At 41.8% G+C, this 20,078-nt stretch overlaps 1 protein-coding gene across 15 annotated transcripts in view; it reads right to left on the bottom strand.

The window, feature by feature from the left end:
• ADCYAP1R1 (ADCYAP receptor type I) overlaps positions 1–20,078 on the bottom strand; it is a 144,512-nt gene that overhangs the window by 34,737 nt on the left and 89,697 nt on the right. For all 15 annotated transcript variants that reach the window (XM_064639381.1, XM_064639409.1, XM_064639401.1 and 12 more), the window contains exons 5-11: positions 13,423–13,458; positions 12,731–12,772; positions 10,954–11,057; positions 10,306–10,403; positions 9,737–9,869; positions 7,434–7,587; positions 3,241–3,301 (exon numbers count right to left, since the gene is read on the bottom strand). In XM_064639381.1, the coding sequence (XP_064495451.1) occupies positions 3,241–3,301; positions 7,434–7,587; positions 9,737–9,869; positions 10,306–10,403; positions 10,954–11,057; positions 12,731–12,772; positions 13,423–13,458 (628 nt within the window). The remainder of the gene's footprint in view (positions 1–3,240; positions 3,302–7,433; positions 7,588–9,736; positions 9,870–10,305; positions 10,404–10,953; positions 11,058–12,730; positions 12,773–13,422; positions 13,459–20,078) is intronic.

Below are 20,078 nucleotides of genomic sequence, written 5' to 3'. Positions count from 1 at the left end.
AAAACCCATCCTCAAAGTGCATGTGGGAGAAATCCCAAGTGGCTGAGCGATGCCTGGCTCAGAAATTCCAGCTGAACTTACTTTTTCCATTGAACAATTTTCATTATATTTCACTTAGACAGTATTTTACTGGATTTCCATAAAACCAATAAGAAGGATGTGTGTGGTATAGCTGATGAGAAGAGAGAAAATGTAGAGGTGGGGTGTCAAATTTGCACAAAATTATGCATTTTTGCTTCTGTTTACAATGCCCAGAAACCTAAAATCACCCCAAATCCATGAGACTGATGGTTGAGATTTTCAAATGCAAATTAATATCTTTGAGTTACCTCACTGTGGATGCCCAACTTAAAATACTTGGAAGTGGATAAATGTTCAGAGGGAACTCCTCACCCACAGCCTGGAAATCAGGCTCTCTTCAGTGATCAACAATTGAATTCCCCAAAAGAAAATCACCTAAAATCACCAATTATCTTTTAAATTATTTGTGTTTATAAATTAGGTGCTGCCCTCTGAAAATTACCCATTACGTCAGAGCTCAACCTCCTTCAATGGATATTAAATCTACACTGAAAGTCTTTAGTGAGTTGACCAATGCTGGAAGAATCTGGGAAAATTCTGATATTAATTTAAACAGATATTGATGTATGGTAGTTTGTCTGTGTAAAAATTAGAAATTAAAGGGAAAGGAATCTCCCTCCTCTAGTTCCAGTCATCTCTACTGAAGACATGGACAGCCCAGGAATCTGGTTGGGACAAAGAGACACTTGGAGGTTGTTTTGGTTTTTTTTTACCACACTGAGGTATTTTAAATGTGTGCTCTGGAGTGATATATCATCCCCTACAAATTCCTATCCTTTTTAGACCTTTTCCTCAGCTTTTACAGGATGAGCTCAATTTCCAACCTCTGCCTTGTGGATGTCAACAAGAAATTAGATGAAGCTCACACAGAGGTTTATCAGGGATTTTTTTTGTCCCAGTCCCTGTGACATCTGTAGGATGGATGGAGTGGAAGAAACATCATCTTCTCCTCAGCTAAACGTGGCCAGAAGGAAAAACAAGCAAAGCACAACAGAGCAGTCAGTGTTATCAGCCAACAAGCTGCTCCACATAAACAGGCTCCCTAATTTCCTTCAGATGCATCACTGCAGTGCAGGTCAGACAGGCAGGACTCTTCCCCAGGATGGAGGAAGGGAAGGGAGCCCATGGGCTGGGGGAGGGATGTGATTTCCATCTGAAAAGGCCAGAGTCTGCTCTCTGCCACATCTCTGGTGTCCATCTGGAAGAACTCCCTTTAATTCAACACCAGAGCTCTGGATAAGCAGACAGCTGGATTTATCTCCACAAACCTGTCACTGACAGGGATGGGAGTCAGGAGCTGAAGTCAAGGGAGCTCTGCCAGTTTTGCAAGGAACAAGCAGAAGGAGACTCAGACTCCGTGTCTGTATTTCAGTCCATGCCTTTGCCACTGTGGTTTTCCAGTTCAGTAATTCCTGTAGTGTTTTCAGGCTCTGTGTTGGCTTCTCCCCTACCCCCTGAACAATGCCTGCTGATTTTTAAAAAGTAACCACTGAGACTCTCAGCTAGAATCTGCCTGAATGTGTTGCATGCTAAATAGCTTCTCTAAGTAAAAGAAAATAAAGGTTTTTGTTGGTTTTTTCCCCTTCTTTTCCTTCTGTGAGATGTTCTCTCTACCTGCAAAACCCTACTTGGACTTCTAAGAGGAATTAATGCACTTAGGACCAGTGTTGTGATCATAATAATGACACAACAGGGGTTTCTGGCTTGTTTTGCATGGAAAGAAATGATTTAATTTGTCTTAATGTCACAATGGAACATTGGGTCAAAGCACTGGCATCCCCAGTGGAGGAAGGGCTTTATGTGTTTTCCAGAGAGTCTGAAACAAGAAGGATGAAGAAAACCCTGCAGAAAAATGAGTCTTGTGCAAATTGTGCATCCAGGTGTCTCCAGCGTGAGGAGAAATTAAAGCATAAGCCTAAATCTCTTGGAAATGGGATTTGGGTACAAAATGCCTTTCACTCAGTTCTGTCTTTTCGAAGAACCACTGATGAATTTTTGAAATTTTACTCAGTTTCCCTCATTTTTCTAACATTTCACCAAGTTCAAACATAGATGGCATGGAAAAAACATTGCTAATTTTGTGTTTTCAGGGTGTACATCCACATCCATCCCTACCTGCCACATCTGCTGCCCTATCAAACCAGTCAATCTACTGCCTACTGAGATATGCAGGTCCATCTCTGGGAGCAGCTTTTCCTTCTGGTCCTTCAGAAAAGGATTCAGGATATTTGCAGGGCTTTTTTCCTCTACCAAAAGAGACAATTTAGGTATAATCTACCCTCTTGAATCTTTCTGAAATTATTTCAATTTTAATTTTTTTCTTCACACAGAAGACAGGGTGTGGATTTCTGTCTCACCCCTGTTCATCTCCCCTGCTGGAAACACTCCTCAGTGGGAAGCTAAACTTCTAATTGCCTCTGTAAATCAAAGCTCAGCAATGCCCTGGGCAGATTTCACTCATTTCATCAGATACCCCCTGTAATTTCCACAGCTGAGCTCATCCCCTTTGTCCTTCTCCATAATCAGCTGGAAAGGGGCAGGAATTACATGTGTGATTCACCTCACAGCTCTTTTAAGATGAGATAAACCACATCCTGGACTCCACTAATTTGTTGGAGCAAGGAATGGAGGGCAACAGAGTCAGCTGCAGGTTTACAGGTTTGATGCCTACAGCTTTTTTTAGGAATTGCCCTGTGCAATAACAGCACAGACATCAAATTTTGGTTCTGTATTCAAATGAACGGGGTAGGACTTCAACACTGGACCTGAATTACTGGTGTACACAAAAAACAATGTCAGAAATGGAAGGAGATAAGAAGACAAGGAGAAATGGCCTCAAGCTGCACCAGAGTAGGTTCAGGTTGGACATCAGGAAGAATTTTTTCACTGAAAGGGTTGTTAAGAATTGGAAGGGGCTGCCCAGGGAGGTGGGGGAGTCCCAACCCTGGAGGTGTCCAAGGAATGACTGGACGTGGCACTCAGTGCTCTGGGCTGGGGGACAAGGTGGGGATCAATCCAAGGTTGGCCTTGATGATCTTGGAGGTCTTTTCCAACCTCAATGACTCCACGATTCCATATCCTCTAACCCCTACATTCCCATGCCATTCTTGCCATGGTGCTGAAGGCACACGGGCGGGTTTCCCACGCAGCAATACCTACCCAGTGTCATCAAAGTGAAGCCTCAGCACTGCCCAGACAGTGACACAGATTGTTGGGGTACCTGCAGAGGACGAGAAGGTGACACCATTAAAAGTTCTAGGCACATCCAATATCCAGCAATGAGCACTTCATGCAACCTCTCCACTGAGGTTTTACTCCCCAACAGCGCTTGTGCACCAAACACTGCAACTCGTGGCATTAATTCAGAGCTCTAGAAACAACTGGTGGGTGGGATTTCAGGGGCAAAACTGATAGCAGGGAAAAATGATGCTCCTTCAGGCCATTATTGCTCCAAGTTGCTGCACTCCATCTTGTTGCATGAAGAGGAAAACAAAGTCTGCACAGAATAGAAGCAGTGACATCCTGTCTAGAGCTGCTGCAATGATGCAATAATTGCAGAGGGCCAGATGTTGAGCTGCAATGGCATTATTGGATTCCCTGGATTCTGTTGTAAATTATTTGCATACGTTGAATTTTCTCTGTTGTTGTGTAAATAACTGATTTTGCTTTACTTATTCAATCAAAACAAATCAATAGAGAAGTTTCCCTTACTCACGGGAATATTAAAATTTTTTCTTTAAAAAAAAACCCCACAACAAAACAACAGCCTCTCAAAAGAGAATATTGGATTTAATTTCTATTCCAGGCATTACTTCACTCTTTCAAAAAATGCATGTAAAATGCAAATTTAATCAAAACACCAAGAATCCACTGAGAAACCTGGATTTATTTTCCTTTCTAAAAACTCTGAAAGTGTGATTTTTCAGTGGAAATATTTTTATAAAGTAATACAGTCTTGAAAGACAACTCTGGGTAAGTTGGATCTACATTTTATGGTAAATAAAACTTTTGATTAGGAAACTGCTGACATCTATTCAGGCACCACTGGAGAAATGAAGTGCTAAAAAGCAAACAAAACAAGGACCTTGGTAACCCAGCTCACTGCAGCGAATGAGACTCATAAAAGCTGACAAGAACAATTGTATTTCATATATTTTGCAAGGTTGTGTTGATGTTGCATTAATTAGTCATCTGATTGAACCCATTTAAATGAGTCTCTGTCACATCTCATATTCCCACTCCCAGAAATGCAAATTTCCCTGTTAGACCTGATGACTGATGGAGCCCTCCTCCTTGAAATAAGCACATGGGGGAATATTGGAAAGGAAGATGATATAAAGAAATAAAATGACAGACTTTGGGGAGGAGAAATCATGCATATTTAATGTCAGTTGAAGTCTTCTGTTCTGACAGGTGAATACCTAGAAAACATGGAGATCTTTGTGCCCTTATCAGATGCAGAGTAGCAAAATTAATTTTTAAATATCGAACTTTAATTTTAGTTTTATCAAATTAATTTTGAAATAGCAAATATCTGCCCTGAGAACTTGTGGGTGTCCCATCCCTGGAAGTGTTCAAGGTCAGCTTGGAGCAACTTGGGATAGTGGAAGGTGTCCCTGCCCATGGCAGGGGGTGGGAATGAGAAGAGCTTTAAGGGCCCTTCAAACCCAAACCATTCTGTGATTCTCTGATTCTATGAAACATGGCTCTCACATTTTGTCTAGTTTGCACTGATTTGCACTGTATAAATTTGGATGCTATGAATAGTGTTCCAAATCTGAAAAAAAATGTGCAGGAGGGCAGAATTAAACTAAATTGTGTCCTAAAAATATAGTTCAAAAAAACCCCCCCACATTTCAGATCTGCTTGGAGCTTTGAACCATCTGCTGTATGAATATACATATACCCACATTACTTTTCTTTACATCAAAAGACTTATCTCTCTTTATCACTTTCTTTTCAGCTTCTGAGCAACATTAGAAAACAGACAAACCCCAAAGGCTGAGAAGAGAGTTATCCTTGCTGGCTGTGTCCCTGCCCTGGGCACGGGGCAGGCATTAGGAGAGAACTCAGGAAGAGAGCAGTCTGTCTATCCAGAGAACTTCCCAGCATGTTGCAGATGTGAGGAGAGAAAAAATTGCCTGGATCAACAGAGCCATCTGCAGCTCTCATTAATCAAACGAGGACACTGCCGTGCTCAGCACATTTCAGGACGCAGAAAAACACCCAGATGCTGCAAAATGCTGAGCTCTTGCTGATTGTTGCTTCAGTGCAACTCCCTCCCCACCAGCTCTGAGCTGAGGGGCTGCTTTGGCTCTATAGGAATTGCATCCAGAGTCTGCAAGTGCTTTGGTTCCTGCCAAGTGCTTCAACCAGGGCAGGGGAGCTGCCAGTCAAGGTGGAATATGCAGGAGGTGAGACAATAATTGTGTTAAAAAACAAACCCAAACCATCCACATCTGCAGATTCTCTTAGTGCTGTTAATGGATACTGTTGATGCTGCTTTGAATATGATTTGAGTCTGTTCCCAGCTCTGGGGCTCTCAGGGTAAGATGCACATGGACCTGATGCAATGAACCCAGAGGAGGCCACGGAGATGCTCCAAGGGCTGGAGCCCCTCTGCTCTGGAGCCAGGCTGGGAGAGCTGGGGGGATTCACCTGGAAAAGAAAAGGCTCCAGGGAGAGCTGAGAGCCCCTTGCAGGGCCTAAAGGGGCTCCAGGAGAGCTGGAGAGGGACTGGGGACAAGGGATGGAGGGACAGGCTTTAAACTGCCAGAGGGCAGGGTTAGATGGGATATTGGGAAGAAATTCTTCCCTGTGAGGCTGGTGAGGCCCTGGCACAGGTTGCCCAGAGAAGCTGTGGCTGCCCCTGGATCCCTGGAAGTGTCCAAGGCCAGGTTGGACGGGGCTTGGAGCAACCTGGTCTGTGGAAGGTGTCCCTGCCCATGGCAGGGAGGTGGGATGAGATGGTCTTTAAGATCCCTTCCAACCCAAACCACTCTAGGATTCTATGATATCTGTAAATTGAACAGCTGGATATTATTTCTGGTATTCAACTCAAAACTAAATATTTTGAGGCTGCTTTACAGAATGAATTCATCTGGGTAGATCAGTCATTATGAAGACTGACTTCAAAATAAAAATAAAAATAAATATCAGTTAATATATTTTGTGTTGCAGTATTCTCATACTCAGACAAACCTACAGATATGAAAATTGTGCAAACTTAATAAAAGGAACCCAGCAACCTCTGGCTTGTTCAGATTGCAGAGATTTATATATTTTTTTTCCTTTGCAATTGTCACATTTTCATGTATATAACCCCTAATTTCTCTTTGAGAACACAATTATGTCTCAGCTATAATGTGACTGTACATCTGTGGATAGTACAAAGGGAACTTTGAACTATAATTTCTTTTCCAAAAGCCTTTTCCAGTAACCATCCTTTCCCAATAGCTGTTTTATGCCATAGGTTATTTATGATTATTTGGTCCCTTCTTTCTTCTCTATACCTTCTCTTTAGCTTCTCTACTTCTATACCTTCTCTATATTTTTCTCCCTATTATAGGGAGTCTTTGCCAGGAGATGAGAATTTTTGTGTACGTACAGCTGCCTCAGAAGGGGAAAACAAAATTATCTGTGGATTATCTGAAGATTCAGGTTACATAAAGATGTTTTTTACAAAGGAGAAAAGTTTAAGACATGGGGTTTTTTTTGTGTAGCCTTTACACATGAATATACAGGATTATTTCTAATTATCTCAGAAGTATTTTTAAGTATAAAAATCGAGTTTAACCTTCTCAGGGCACATTTTAAATGAATGTACTCTTCTGCATTCACCATCTGACTTCTGCACGAAAACATCAGCAAAGAACTGCTTGAATTAACACGTCACAGGAACCAATTTATCTCCAGAAGGCCAGAATGAAAAATAATTACACTGATTATCATCATGCAACTGGCCTTTCTGAAAGAAATCTTGTTTCTTCCCACTGCAAGCTTTTATTTCCCACCCAGGTAGGATGAGCATATGTGAATACCCTTTGGATACATTTTCAATTTAGCTGTTATCTGGAAGAAAGGCACAAATGAAGCAAATGGACTAGATTTAGGATTTTAGATTTGATCAAGCTGAAGAGCTTGATATTAAGATCATATTTTGTAGGAGGCAATTTTCTGTTGTGGACTTCATCTCTGCAAGGGGTGTGGTGTCCTCCAGATTTCAGTTCAACTCTGTTCAGGCAGGAAAAGCACAACACAGAGGTACTTCCACACAAAGACTAAAATTATGCTTTGAAACCGAGTGTGGAAATCTCAGATGAGACACATTTCAGACAAGAAACATCACCTACCCCAGCCAATGATTGTGTACCAGTAGAAATATCTCCTCTCTGGGAAAAAGGTTTCTACCAACAAAGTGAAAAGGTACAACCCCTCAATGAAAAGCCAGAAGTAGTTGGACATGACGCAGTAGTGAAAAAACACCATCACTGCTTTGCATTCCACCTGCAGAGAGTCGAGAGAAACAAAGTTATTTCTGTGTCGCTTCCGTCTAAGGGACAGAAAAAAATGCTTTTAACCTCTCCAAATCTCTCAGTGGAAAGAGCTGGGGCTGGTATTGAACACTTTTAGAGGTAAAGTTCTTAAAGAATGAGAAGAATGTGAGGTACCACTCAAAAGAGTGATGCCTGAAAGGGGAGGAAGGAAGTTTTACCAGCATGAGGTGGTCAAGGAGCATCTGCAGATGGACAGTCTTGCACTGGGGGGAGTTCACATCCTCAGTGAACACCAAGTGCTAGATTTAAGCCCCCTCCCAAGCATTAAGTGCAGGGAAGAAAAGAATCTAGTTGTGTTTTGGGAAACCTAAGGAAGGATGTGAAATGGCAGGATGACCGTGGGGGTCCCTGAGAGTGGGATCAGGGAGGATGCACCCTCCTGAGCACGGGTGAGAATTGCACTGCCTTGACACCATCAGGGGCTAAAAATGAAAGTAAGTGTGAGAGTAAAGAAGGCTGAGTGATTAACTGTAAAAAATGATGGAAACTTTCGTTCACTGGTGGGGGAGAAAGCAGCAAACTAAATAAAAATAATAATAAAAAAAATAAAATAAGATGTTTGTTTAGCCCAGAGAAAAGGGTGCTCAGGGGAAACCTTATCACTCCCTACAACTACCTGAAATGAGGTTGTAGCAAAGTCTTCTCCCAGGTAATAAGTGATAGGACAATAAGAAATGGCCTCAAATCACACCAGGAAAGGTTTATATTGGATATTAGTGAAAATTTCTTCATGAAAGGGTTTTCAAGCCATGGAAGAGGCTGCTCAGGAAGTGGTGGAGTCAGCACCCCTCGAGGTATTTAAAACATCCCTGGAGGTGTTTTGGAGATGTGTAGATGTAGCACTTGGGGTCATGGTTTAGTGGTGGATCAGGCAGTGCTGGGTTAATGGTTGGACTCCATGATCTTAGAGGGCTTTTCCAACCTAAACCATTCTGTGATTCTCTGACAAAAGACTAAGGTGGAAACTGAGCTCTACCCTGACTCTGTGAAAGCAGGACACACTGGTCTTTCCAGCCTTGCACCTTAGTGATGTTTTCAGATGGTTTAGATGTTTTCAGTCCTACAAAAGTAGGACTTCTCAACAAATTGGAGCAGAGTCAGTGGATAAACTGGAAGCTCCTGCCTGAGGCAATGGGAGCCTGGCAATTTTGGTTCATTCTCACTTGCCTTCCACCCTCTGGGCCAAACCTACAACCGATGTGTTTCAACCAGCAGATCTTGAGTTTGTTCACAGAAGGTCTACCAGGAGGATTTGGGGACTGAATGGTGAATTTTGACGTGTATTGTGCTTCAAGTGTTTCAAAACAAAGAGGCAGATGCCACCATTGGAAGAGTGGTAGGAACAAACTACAGAACTAACATGTCTTCAGCTTTACCACAGAGAAGAATTAAGAGAAAAAAACTAGTTTCAATGACAAAGAAAAGGCTGACTAAGAAACTACACAGCTGTTCTTTCCTTGTGGAAGTGACTCATAGGGAATTTAGCTCATAACTGGATGGATAAAGGAGAAGTCAGTTTGTAATTCCATCATAATTACACCCAGTGAGCTGATTTATCATATCAAATACTAGCCTTAATTGTGAAAGAAATTGGGATTTACACATAATATACAGCTAAATGCATCTGTGAAAGAGACTGCTTTTCATGAAACTCCACATTTCAGAGACAAACACGTGGCTCATAGCAATGATTTGCTGAGAGTGTGACCATCGGATGCATTTTCTGTGTGAATGGTCACCCTGTTTACACAGGACTCTGCCTGACACCCAGAACAAATGAGGCTCTGGAGAAAAAACAGACCTTCAGAGGGAGGAAATTGCTTGTGCCTGCTCTCATCCCACCCACTGCTCTGCAGGCTGTGAAAGGGAGAAACAATCTGAGCAGAAACCAAAACCCGTAGGTTTGTCCTGAAGGATTGGTTGCTGGACCCTGGTGACATCATGAGATACAACATCTAGTTTGGCTGTGAATTGGGAGGGCAGTTTACCACCTTTTCTCTTAATAGCATCTCAGTTTATGATGCTCAACAGACTTGTGGTTGCCTCATTATTTTCTTTTATCTCATGCTGGAAAGAATCAAGGTTTCAGTTTTACTCACTGTTGAGATGAAGCAGTGGTTGCCATCCTGTTCAGCATAAAGAACCCCATCTTTGATGAACACGGATATTGCACGCAGGATGAACGAAACAAAGAGGTTCATGTGGATGAAATTCCGGGTGCAGTGAAGTTTCCTAGAGAGCAAAGAGGAAGGGAGGGGGAAAAGAAGAGAAATAAAGAAGAAAATGGTTGTATTTCATCACACTGGGCACATCTGCACATGGTCAGAGCACCTTGGTGCTAAGAATAGCAATATTTGTAAGCCAGGACTGTGGTTAGTACTGATCTTAAGCCTGAGTAAGGGGAGGATTTGGGCATTTTCTTGTAGCATAAAATAGACCCAGTCCAATGCATCTTCTGAAGCTTCATAAAACAGACCCAAACTTTCTCCTGATGCATTTACAACCTACAGAAATGTGACTACTGGAGTGTGTCCAAGCTGGGGGAGCAACTCAATTAAAGGGTTTTTTCCCTTGTATTCTACATCTGGTGAGGTAAAAGCTTGGACAGATGAGGTCCAGTTTCTCTCCTCCAGTGACTGAACAGCTCATTGCCCATGTCCTGACTCACCTGAAACGACACAGGATGACCATGGCAGTGGTGAGGGACACCAGGGAAGTGCTGTATCCCACCGTGTACAGAGCCTTCACAGACAGATAGTAGTAATCCTTGGGAGGCAAACAACACATGGTTAAAGGATTCATCTACAGCCACATCTTCCTTACCCTGTCAACATGCAGGGGGGGAACCAGAGGCAGGATTTGTTTCTTGAACAGCCTGATTTCTCCTCTATTTCCTCTGAGATCTCACTGGATATCAGAGCTCTGCTCTGTGTCAGCTGTGCCCTTGGCTTTGTGCACCATGAAGTTATTTGTCAGAGAGCTGCCAAAAGCTATCTTTATTTTTTTTTTTTGATCACTCTGCACATACCTGTAGGAAAAAAATAGTTGGCCAAGGAATTCTTTAGTCAATAGGGGAAGAAGTGCAGGTTAACCCACGACTCTATAAGTTACAAGCTGCATCAAGAGTAAAAACTCATCTTCTGTAAATATTCAGTACCAGGCTAAGAAGGATTTAAACCACATTTTTATACCCATAAATATCTGATTGCTTGTTCTGATCACTATCAAATCATAACATGGTCAGAGGCTGGGCAAAAAGCAGTGCTGCTGCTGCTCCCCCCCTTCATTTGTTTATAATTACAAGAGTAATTCCCACCTGGTTATCGGACTCTGTCTCATTTTCGTCAAAGCCGCAGGCGTCGTAATAATGAGGGAAAGGTTCAGACCAGCCATCCTCAGTGCAATTCCTGCTGATGTCCCCTGTGCCAGATTGGGAATGTGACACTGTGGAAGCAGACCCTCCCTCCTCTTGAAAAGAAAACCCCACAGTTCTACTGAAAGCACTGTTTATCTGGACATCCACAGAGGATTTTAATCTTGACATTTAATGACATCTTTGATGACCCAGTTCTACAATGGGTATCTATGGATGGCAACCACTACAGTTGGCCACCAGAAGGAAAACCATGTAATCAGAGTATTCAGTATCTACAGACCACCAAAAATCTCATTCTCACGTGGGTACTTAAACCAGGGGGCTGCTAAAAGTCCAATTCTCTCCATTGATTCTGAAAGGCATCTCGGGAATCCAGCTTTGCTGTGGACATCTACATTTCAGGGGGCCAAAGGGAAGTCCACTGCTTAAATACAGGCCCTTTGTGCTATTTTAAGTGCTCTGTATCTGAGGCATGTGCATGGGACTGGAGAGTAAACATAAGGCCAACGTGATTTTTTTGGACCAGCTGCTGGATGCCAGGCAGGATATGTGGGATATCTGAACCAGCCATTATATATCCATGGTGAGGCAGCTGGTTTGTTTTCCTGCAGTCAGCTATCATGTATCCCACTCAATTATCTTCAAGCATAGGCTCTGATTTGAGAGTGGATTTTTGGGGAAGGTCTGTAGGAAAACAGGTCTGTAGAAAAAGGAGAAATGGAGTGGGAATCTCTTTCCAATCTCTGTCTTCATGGCAATATGCTCATTTACAGATGGTTGCTTCAGTTGACAATTTAAAACCTGGTTCAGAGCTTCTTAACATTCCTCTGGCTATTAATTGTTCCAATTCTGGCCTATAAGCTCAATTTATAAGCTTATAACCCATTTTTTTGCCTAATCTGCTATAAAGACTAGATCCTATATGGCTTTCACTGACACATTCAGGCTTAAAACTGCACTGGAAAACTAGAGTTGGGGGTAGAAGAGGAAGGAATCTCTTCATACTCACTTTGCTACGAGGCTGCCTGAGGTGGGACAGCCCTTGTGATGCTCTTTTGAAGCACCATCATATTGCCAGGGCTCAGTGCCCTGGTTATAAAACTAGGGCTGGGCCTCTGGCTGCACTTCTTCCTCTCCAGCACAACAGAACAGCTTCCATGTCTTACAGTTTTTGGAGTTTCAGCTGTACCTTGACCAAAACTGATGGAAATTTCCAAGGTTTGGGTTTGTTTTTTGTTATTAAGGTTGTGCTGCTTTGAATTCTTAGAGCAGTTTAGTCAAGCAGCTCATGACCTTATTTTTAGAGCTTGTGTTTGCCATCCATGCAGCAGAATATATCTCTTTAATCACAGCATTCATTTAAAAACATCGCATTACTTGGCAAATTTTGGTAAATGACTCTTGCACATTCATCCCTAGTTTCCTATGGAAAATAACAACTGAATCATGGTGTTGACTGTCTTTAACACCATTTAGTAATTACTGTTAAGCAGGTAGATATCATTTATAGCAACACACTTCCCTAGATTGTAAGGCTTAATAGTGGAGGAATAAATTTTCATAATAGTGCTAAAAGTAACATAGCAGAAAATATATGATTATAATTAGCACTGATTAGAAAATAATACCAAAGTGGCAGGGAAAAAAAACCTCTGAGCTTCCTTTTTAACAGAGATAAATAAAAAGAGAAAAAAACCTCCATGGTTTTATTTCTTACCTAGGGGAGACTGGGCTGTGCTTTCCAGCAGGTCATAATCACCTGGAAAAGTGGAAATTTGGTATGAAATTGTTTTGATTGTGTTTTCTATTAGGACCCAAACTGGTCTCTGTGGAAATCAGTGAATAGGATGCAATTGATTTTTATTAGTTTAAATCAGGCCCAAAGGCAATAAATACTTGATTCTGTCTTACTCAGGAAGTAAACGTGGTTTTACTTGTGAGTTTAAATCAAAGTTGAACCTCTAAAATTACAAAATAGCTACTGCAAGAAACAAGCACACAGCTAAAAACACAGACAATCAAACCAGGAAAAGTTTGATTGTAAAATTATATAAGTCAAATATTGTATCTTTAGGAATTTAGATTCATAATCCATAGGTATTTAAATAGGGTCAGTTTTCAGAGAGTTAATGAGAAATTATTTTCATCCATCAATGACAAAAAATAGTAACTAGTTGGCTTAAGTAAGACAACTTGATTTTGTGGGTTTAGGTTAAATCACATTGATTTATAAAGACTTATGAGATTTTTAATTTCACTTTTTATCTGAGAGTTACAAAGAACTAAATGTATGATTGTCATAAGGGTCGATACACAAACAACTTTCCACTAATCTGATATTTCCATGTGCTCTGCACAGTTTTTGAGAACAGAGGTACCTAAAAGGTAGGCAGCACAACTGGTTCTTACCTGCATGGGTTTGCCCCAAATTATCTACTTCCCAACCTGAAATGAGAAGGATAAAAGTAATTAATTCTTTCCTCATAATAGTTTGCAATTTAATTTTGATAACAGTTTGTTTCCCATAAGAGGAAGGGATGTAGCAGAGCCCAGTGAAGAACTGCAAGTTTAAATCTCTATTTCATTATTGGTCTTGTGTTTTTATGAATGGAAAGTGTTTTTCAGAAGATGGTGGATTGCATTGTGTTGTTAAATATCTGGTTATCAGAAGTTTGATCAAACTCCAGGAACAATAAGAAAAATAGATGAGGGAGCTTTTTTTCTGAGGATTTTTTTTCTTTATTTCTTTTGTATTTTTAAGCGAGGGGGAAGATTCTGAAATAAGAAAGACCCACACACTTACAAGACATTGTGCCAAAATCCATGGTGATTTATGTACTAAAAGTACAGATGTTACAACATGAAATGATAACAATCTGGGTTTACATTAAAAAAATGTCCTTTTCCTTTATTTCCTTCTCCTTTCTTTATTTCCTTTTCCTTTCTTAATTTCCTTTTCCTTTCTTCTGTCCTTCAAAAAAAGATTACTTGGAGTCCCTAAAGCCAAATTCCCACCCAACATGCTAAATGTTTTAATTTCAAAGGGGCTGAAGTCAGACTTTGTTGGCCCCTCAGAGGATTGTGGCTCAGGCTGGGTGTTGGGGGATGCAGGAGCCATGGAGTGGTGCTGCTGCATCGTGCACAGACACCGAGGAGCCTCGTGAAGCTGCAGCAAAAAGCTCTGCCAGGGGCCCACAGAGCAGTGAAACAAGATTTCCAGCACTTCACTGACCACTGCAGCAGGTTAAATGTTCAGAGCAGCTCAGTTCTGCATCCTCTGGAGCGACCACAGGGCTCCAGGTTGCTCCTTTTTTTAACCCTGATGGTCCAATATTAATTAGGGATTGGAAAAAAACTTCAAATTGTGTGAGAAGGTTTTCACTAACAGTAAAATCCCAGCAGAGTCTGATTTTGATCCTATGGGAAAAGAGGAAGCATTGAAGGATCTAAAATAATTCAGTTCAGCATAAAACACGTTTTCCAGTTTATACTTTTTCAAATTCCTTATCATGCAATAATTTAAAATCAATCGAGTTATCTCTCTCTTCTATAATAAATCAGATGTGCTTTCTGATTTTCTGAGATAGAAAAAAAAGAGGGTTTGATGTGGAGGTGATGGAGGGAGTCTAGAAAATCCCTCTGAAGCATCAGGGAGGCTGTACTGTGACTTTGGATGGATGTATTGAGCATCAAACCTGCACACCCAACACACCAGTGACTCTGGAGGGTTAATACTGAAAGCCATGGTGAGAACACCCTTGGGCTCCTGCCTTGTCTCCCCAGCTTCAGCTGCTTTGAGGATTTTACATATGGGAATTTAGGCTGGATATTAGATAAGATTCTTCCCCCAGAGGGTGGTTGGGCACTGACCAGGCTCCCCAGGGCAGTGGGCACAGCCCCAAGGCTGCCAGAGCTCCAGGAGGGTTTGGATGATCCTCTGGGGCACAGGGTGGGACTCTTGGGGATGGGCCTGTGCAGGGCTAAGAGTTGGACTCAGTGATCCTTTTGGGTCCCTTCCAATCCAAGATATCCTATGATTCTATAATTCTAATTCTTGTGCGTTTGCAAAGGTTGGATAAGTCTAAAAATTCTGAGGAGAGGTCACCAACGCTCTGAGCAAACCTTTTCTAGCAGAGCTTGTTCAGCTGCTGCATCAGGCTGAACTGGCAGATGCTGCAGCAGAGCTGGGGCTGTGCTCCAGGTTCTTGGCACAGTCACAGGGATGGCTCTGCAGAATATTTTGGACAGACCCATTTCCCTCCTAAATCTACCAAACCCCAGGTTTACTGACAGTGATACAGCTCAGATATAGGCACCTGTGCTGCTAAAATCCAACTTCAGAATGCAGAGATTGGGTTGTCGTGGGGGAATTTTCACCTGTGGGTTTAGTTGGCAATTAGGGGATCAATGAGCAAAGCACTGTTCCTTTATCCCTGTCTTTCCTGGTGTCTTCCCCAGCATGTGCCACTCAAATCAGCAGCTCCCATGGAACTGGCTCCTCACATGAGGTCACCTCACACACCAGCCTATGCCTTACAGTGACCAACAAAAACAGGGTCAGAAGAAGCTGCAAGAAAAACTCCAAAAAAACCCTCTTTGACTCATAAAAAACCGGTTTTATTTCATCATCTATGGAGTAATTTGACATTACAAACTGTCCAAAATTCTTTCTGGAGAAAGACCAGGCCACTACTAAATGGATTGAAGCCTGATGTTCCTGGCATCCTGCATATTACACTGATGGCTCAGAAAAAGATATTTTTTTTTATGTTTAAATGTTTTAAATGGGTTTTTATTCCTATAATCTAAAAAGGATGAAATAAAAATTACCGTTATTTCACTCCAAATATAGGTAGCAGTAAGTCACAGCGATGTTAAAATATTAGATTTGAGTTCATTTTGAATTTCATGACATTCATAATAACGTTGAAGCATCATATTAATTTAGGTTTTCTGACATGAATAGGCTTTTTATAGTGATATTTTTATATATATACCCAAATTTTATTGCATTTCACTGTGTTTGGACATTATGAAGGGGTTCCCACTTTCAATAAAGTTAATATTTTGATTGCTCTAAGAGCAAACTTGTCTTTTATTAACATATTTTTCTGTATATCTAAGCTCTACTAATGCACTGAAGACAGTTCCAGTGCAACCTTTGACTGTATAGGCTTTTAGACTTGATTCATCAACATAATTTTCCTTAATAAGCTACTGGAAAGTCAATTAGATTTATATTGAACATCATACCCTGAATTGCAACTAAAAGTCAAAGTCCATCTATTAAATGTTGGAATAACATACATATATATACCATTATATTTTTGTGTGTTTACATATATATACATACATTTATATTTATATACAAGGACATAGTGAGGAACACAGAGCCACCATCTGTAACTCCCTAAATTCCCTGTAACACCTTTAAATTCCCATGTGCTGCTGCTTCCCTTCTCTCAGACAATGCATATTTGTGTTTTCTGTATGAAAATATGGGTATTTACTTGACAGAAAACCATGCCAGGGGCTGTGTGTGCCCACCTGGAGGAGAATGCAATGGAGTTCATATGGATTATTTCTGGGTTTAACATTTAACATATTTACACATACAGGGACAGAACCTGACCTTGCATTTGAGCTGGGGTTGTAAGGAAGCCCAGACACAGGGCAGTCCCTCTCATTTTTCACACTATTACCCAGAAATGGTATTTTTGTGAGTTATTGTTTTATTTAAGTGCCTTTCTGACTAAAGAAAATTTACTCTTGCTGAGTGGGCAAGACTGTAGGGCCCCTCAGTGCATGGGCTTTCACAGGAGCCTCTTGTTGCCTTACTCTTAGGACATAAACAGTAAGGAACTGGTGTATCAGACTTCACTGATGAAGAAAAAGCCCATTGATATGATTATGCTTATATACATATATACATATAATGGTATAATGAAATATGATGCTCTCCCAGAAATGAAGAATAAATAAAACAAGACTTTAATCTTCATTTTCACTGGAAACCCATTTTTCAGGGGATTAATTCAAGGATTACATTTTTGAGGGACTTTTGAAAAGGATATGTAGTCACAGGAAAAGGGGGAATGGCTTCAACCTGCCAGAGGGCAGGGTTAGATGGGATATTGGGAAGCAATTCTTCCCTGTGAGGGTGGGGAGGCCCTGGCACAGGTTGCCCAGAGAAGCTGTGGCTGCCCCTGGATCCCTGTAAGTGTCCAAGGCCAGGTTGAACGGGACTTGGAGCAACCTGGGCTAGTGGGAGGTGTCCCTGCCCATGGCAGGGGATGGAACTGGATGATCCTTAAAGTTCCTTCCAATCCAAATCATTCTAAAATTCTATTGCTCTATGATAATAACACCTTAAATATCATGATTTTGTGACTGACATGAATGACACTTGTGCTTTTCACACCTAAAATACAGAAATATGGACACAACATCAGCTATTAAAGTGTCTTACAACACCTCTTAATAAATCAAGAATTGCTCATATTAGTCAATGAACTTCTGAAAAAAACACTGTTATCCTTGACACAGGATGGTTTATCCAGCACATTGACAGGCTATGTTATTACTGTTTGACCAGGCTGGACAGGTAAGTGTCACTCTTTGGGAAGAAATGCAAATCTTTCATCAGTGCTTTAACTGACATTATTAATTAGATGTTATTTCCAGTTCTGCTTAGAGATCCTAGAGAAAATCCATCAGAGTGCTGAATTGTCAGTTCCAAACATCAATTACTGAAAATACTGCTTATTTCTGTTTTCTATGTGAAGAGGTGAAAGAAGGAAGAGGGAAAAAAAAGTCAAAGGACTTGCCAAAGGCTCCCTATTGAGTTGGTGGCAGAGACCCAGACCTTTCCTGCCCTTTTCTTGCACATTTATCAGACTTTCTTCCTTGATTTTTATTTACCGAGACCCAGAAAACATAATTCACTCCTTGCTACGCTCCAGCTGGTGAGAAATTCGATGCAAGCAATTGTTGCTCCTGATTTAAAGTGGGCAGGACTGGCAAAGCTGGAGCCAAGAAACAGCCTGTGCACGGTGAGTCTCGGAGCTCAGAGCAGCCTTTTAGATCCTCTCCCCGGTGCCAAATTCTGGCTGCTCTGGGTGTCAGCTGGCAGGGCACCTGCTCCATCTCCCACAGCTTTGTTTATCTGAACACAACTTGCATTTAACCCTTTTGTTCCAGCATTTGTCCCTTATTAGTGGCAGAGTAGGAGGGGGTGAAAGGATTCCAAAAATGTTCCGTCCCGAATCGCTTTGCCCACAATTTTCCCTCGTTCCTGTTTTTCTCATCCCAGGATTATGGGTTTCAGGGCTGGTTCACATAGGTAATCTTCTAAAAGGTTGGATTTTTACAGCATTAAGATGAGTGTTCAAAATCCGCACTGATTTTACTGCCTGTTAATCGCGTCCCTTCAGAAAGTGCAGAGACTGGGGCAAGGAGAGGCTGAGGAAAACATTTCCTACAATCCTTGCAGTCCAGCTATGTGGATAATGAGCTGGTTAGGCAGAAATTGAAATTTTTTTCCCCCTCTTTTACATAGCACTGATTAGAAGCCGAACATTTAATTTCTAAATAGGAAATAAATCAGCGAGCCCTCACTCCCCACTCCCCAGCATCCACCACGCTGGGCCTTTTCACTCCCTCCCCTCTTGCTTCCCGCTGCTCCCAGGGACCAGCAATCTGTTCAGCCGGCTGGCAAAGCCACAGTCGGGAACAGCAGGATACTTAGCAGCTTTTCTGTGCTCTCTGAGCTCCCCACATGGATACTCTGCTTCATTAGAAGGGAACATTAACCCTCGGCCCCGCTCTTGTGCCTGGAAACACGTGATCCCACACAAACACTATCCAACCATCCCAGTTGCTTTGTTGTGGTTCTCTTGTGGGAGGGGTAAAGTGGCACAGGTTGCCCAGAGAAGCTGTGGCTGCCCCTGGATCCCTGGAAGTGTCCAAGGCCAGGTTGGATGGGCCGTGGAGCAACCTGGGCTAGTGGAAGGTGTCCCTGCCCATGGCAGGGCGTGGAATGAGATGACCTTTAACATCCTTTCCAACTGAAACCATTCTATGATTCCATGATTGATTGATCGATCCAGGATGAGCTGCTTTTTCTTCACAATGTCATTAACACGATCTGTAATAATTAGCAGGCAGGCAAGGTTACAGATTACATGACCCTCCAGGTTCCCAAACCTTTCCCTGTGCTAAGTGCTTCCCTCTACTGTTTCCAGGGGTTTGGGTCTCTCCAGCCTCATGCCCCGTAGACAACACTTTAATCTAGGGATTAAAAATCATTTATAGAAGGACATGTGGTGATAGGACAAGGGGGAATGGCTTCAAAATGACAGAGGGAAGGTTTAGATTAGATATTAGGAAGAAATTCTTCCCTGTGAGGGTGGTGAGGCCCTGCTACAGGCTGCCCAGAGAAGCTGCGGCTGCCCCTGGATCCCTTGAAGTGTCCAAGGCCAGGTTGGACAGGGCTTGGAGCAACCTGGGCTAGTGGAAGGTGGCCCTGCCCATGGCAGAGGTTTGGAACAATATGATCTTTAAGGTCTCTTCCAACACAAGCCATTCTGGGATTCTATTATTCCACGATTTACTGTATATCACCATTTACCTTGACAAAGGGATTTGTGAACATATTGCTCACATAGAGACAGGACAAAATCAAATGGTGCTGTTCGTTTTATTTAGAAAGCAAGAAAAATGAGGCAGAGGATAATTAAGGATAAAACTAGGAAGCCTTGTTTGTATTTGTGTGTTTGAATAAGAACTGGTGTCCAAGGACATCTGAGGGACTGATCCTGGGGGGCAGATCATTATATTCTTTTAACCCACCTGAAGATAAATTGATTTTTTTTTCAAGTCTCATCCCATAAGGGGAACTTCCAAAGGGTCATTGGTTTTAGACATCTGTCATGAGATGGGGTGAACTGGTTTCTGTAAATTCTTTGTTACCCAGTGTTTTGTGCCAAACATCGCAATAAAGGAAGTGACAGAACTGATAGACAAGTCCTTTCTTCTCATATCCCAGACTAAATTCAGGGCATGTG

The sequence above is a fragment of the Pseudopipra pipra genome, chromosome 1, assembly GCF_036250125.1.
Source record: "Pseudopipra pipra isolate bDixPip1 chromosome 1, bDixPip1.hap1, whole genome shotgun sequence".
In the NCBI taxonomy this organism is placed as follows: domain Eukaryota; kingdom Metazoa; phylum Chordata; class Aves; order Passeriformes; family Pipridae; genus Pseudopipra; species Pseudopipra pipra.
The sequence above is the reverse complement of the archived record's forward strand: the minus strand, read 5'-3'. Positions and strand labels throughout refer to the sequence as shown.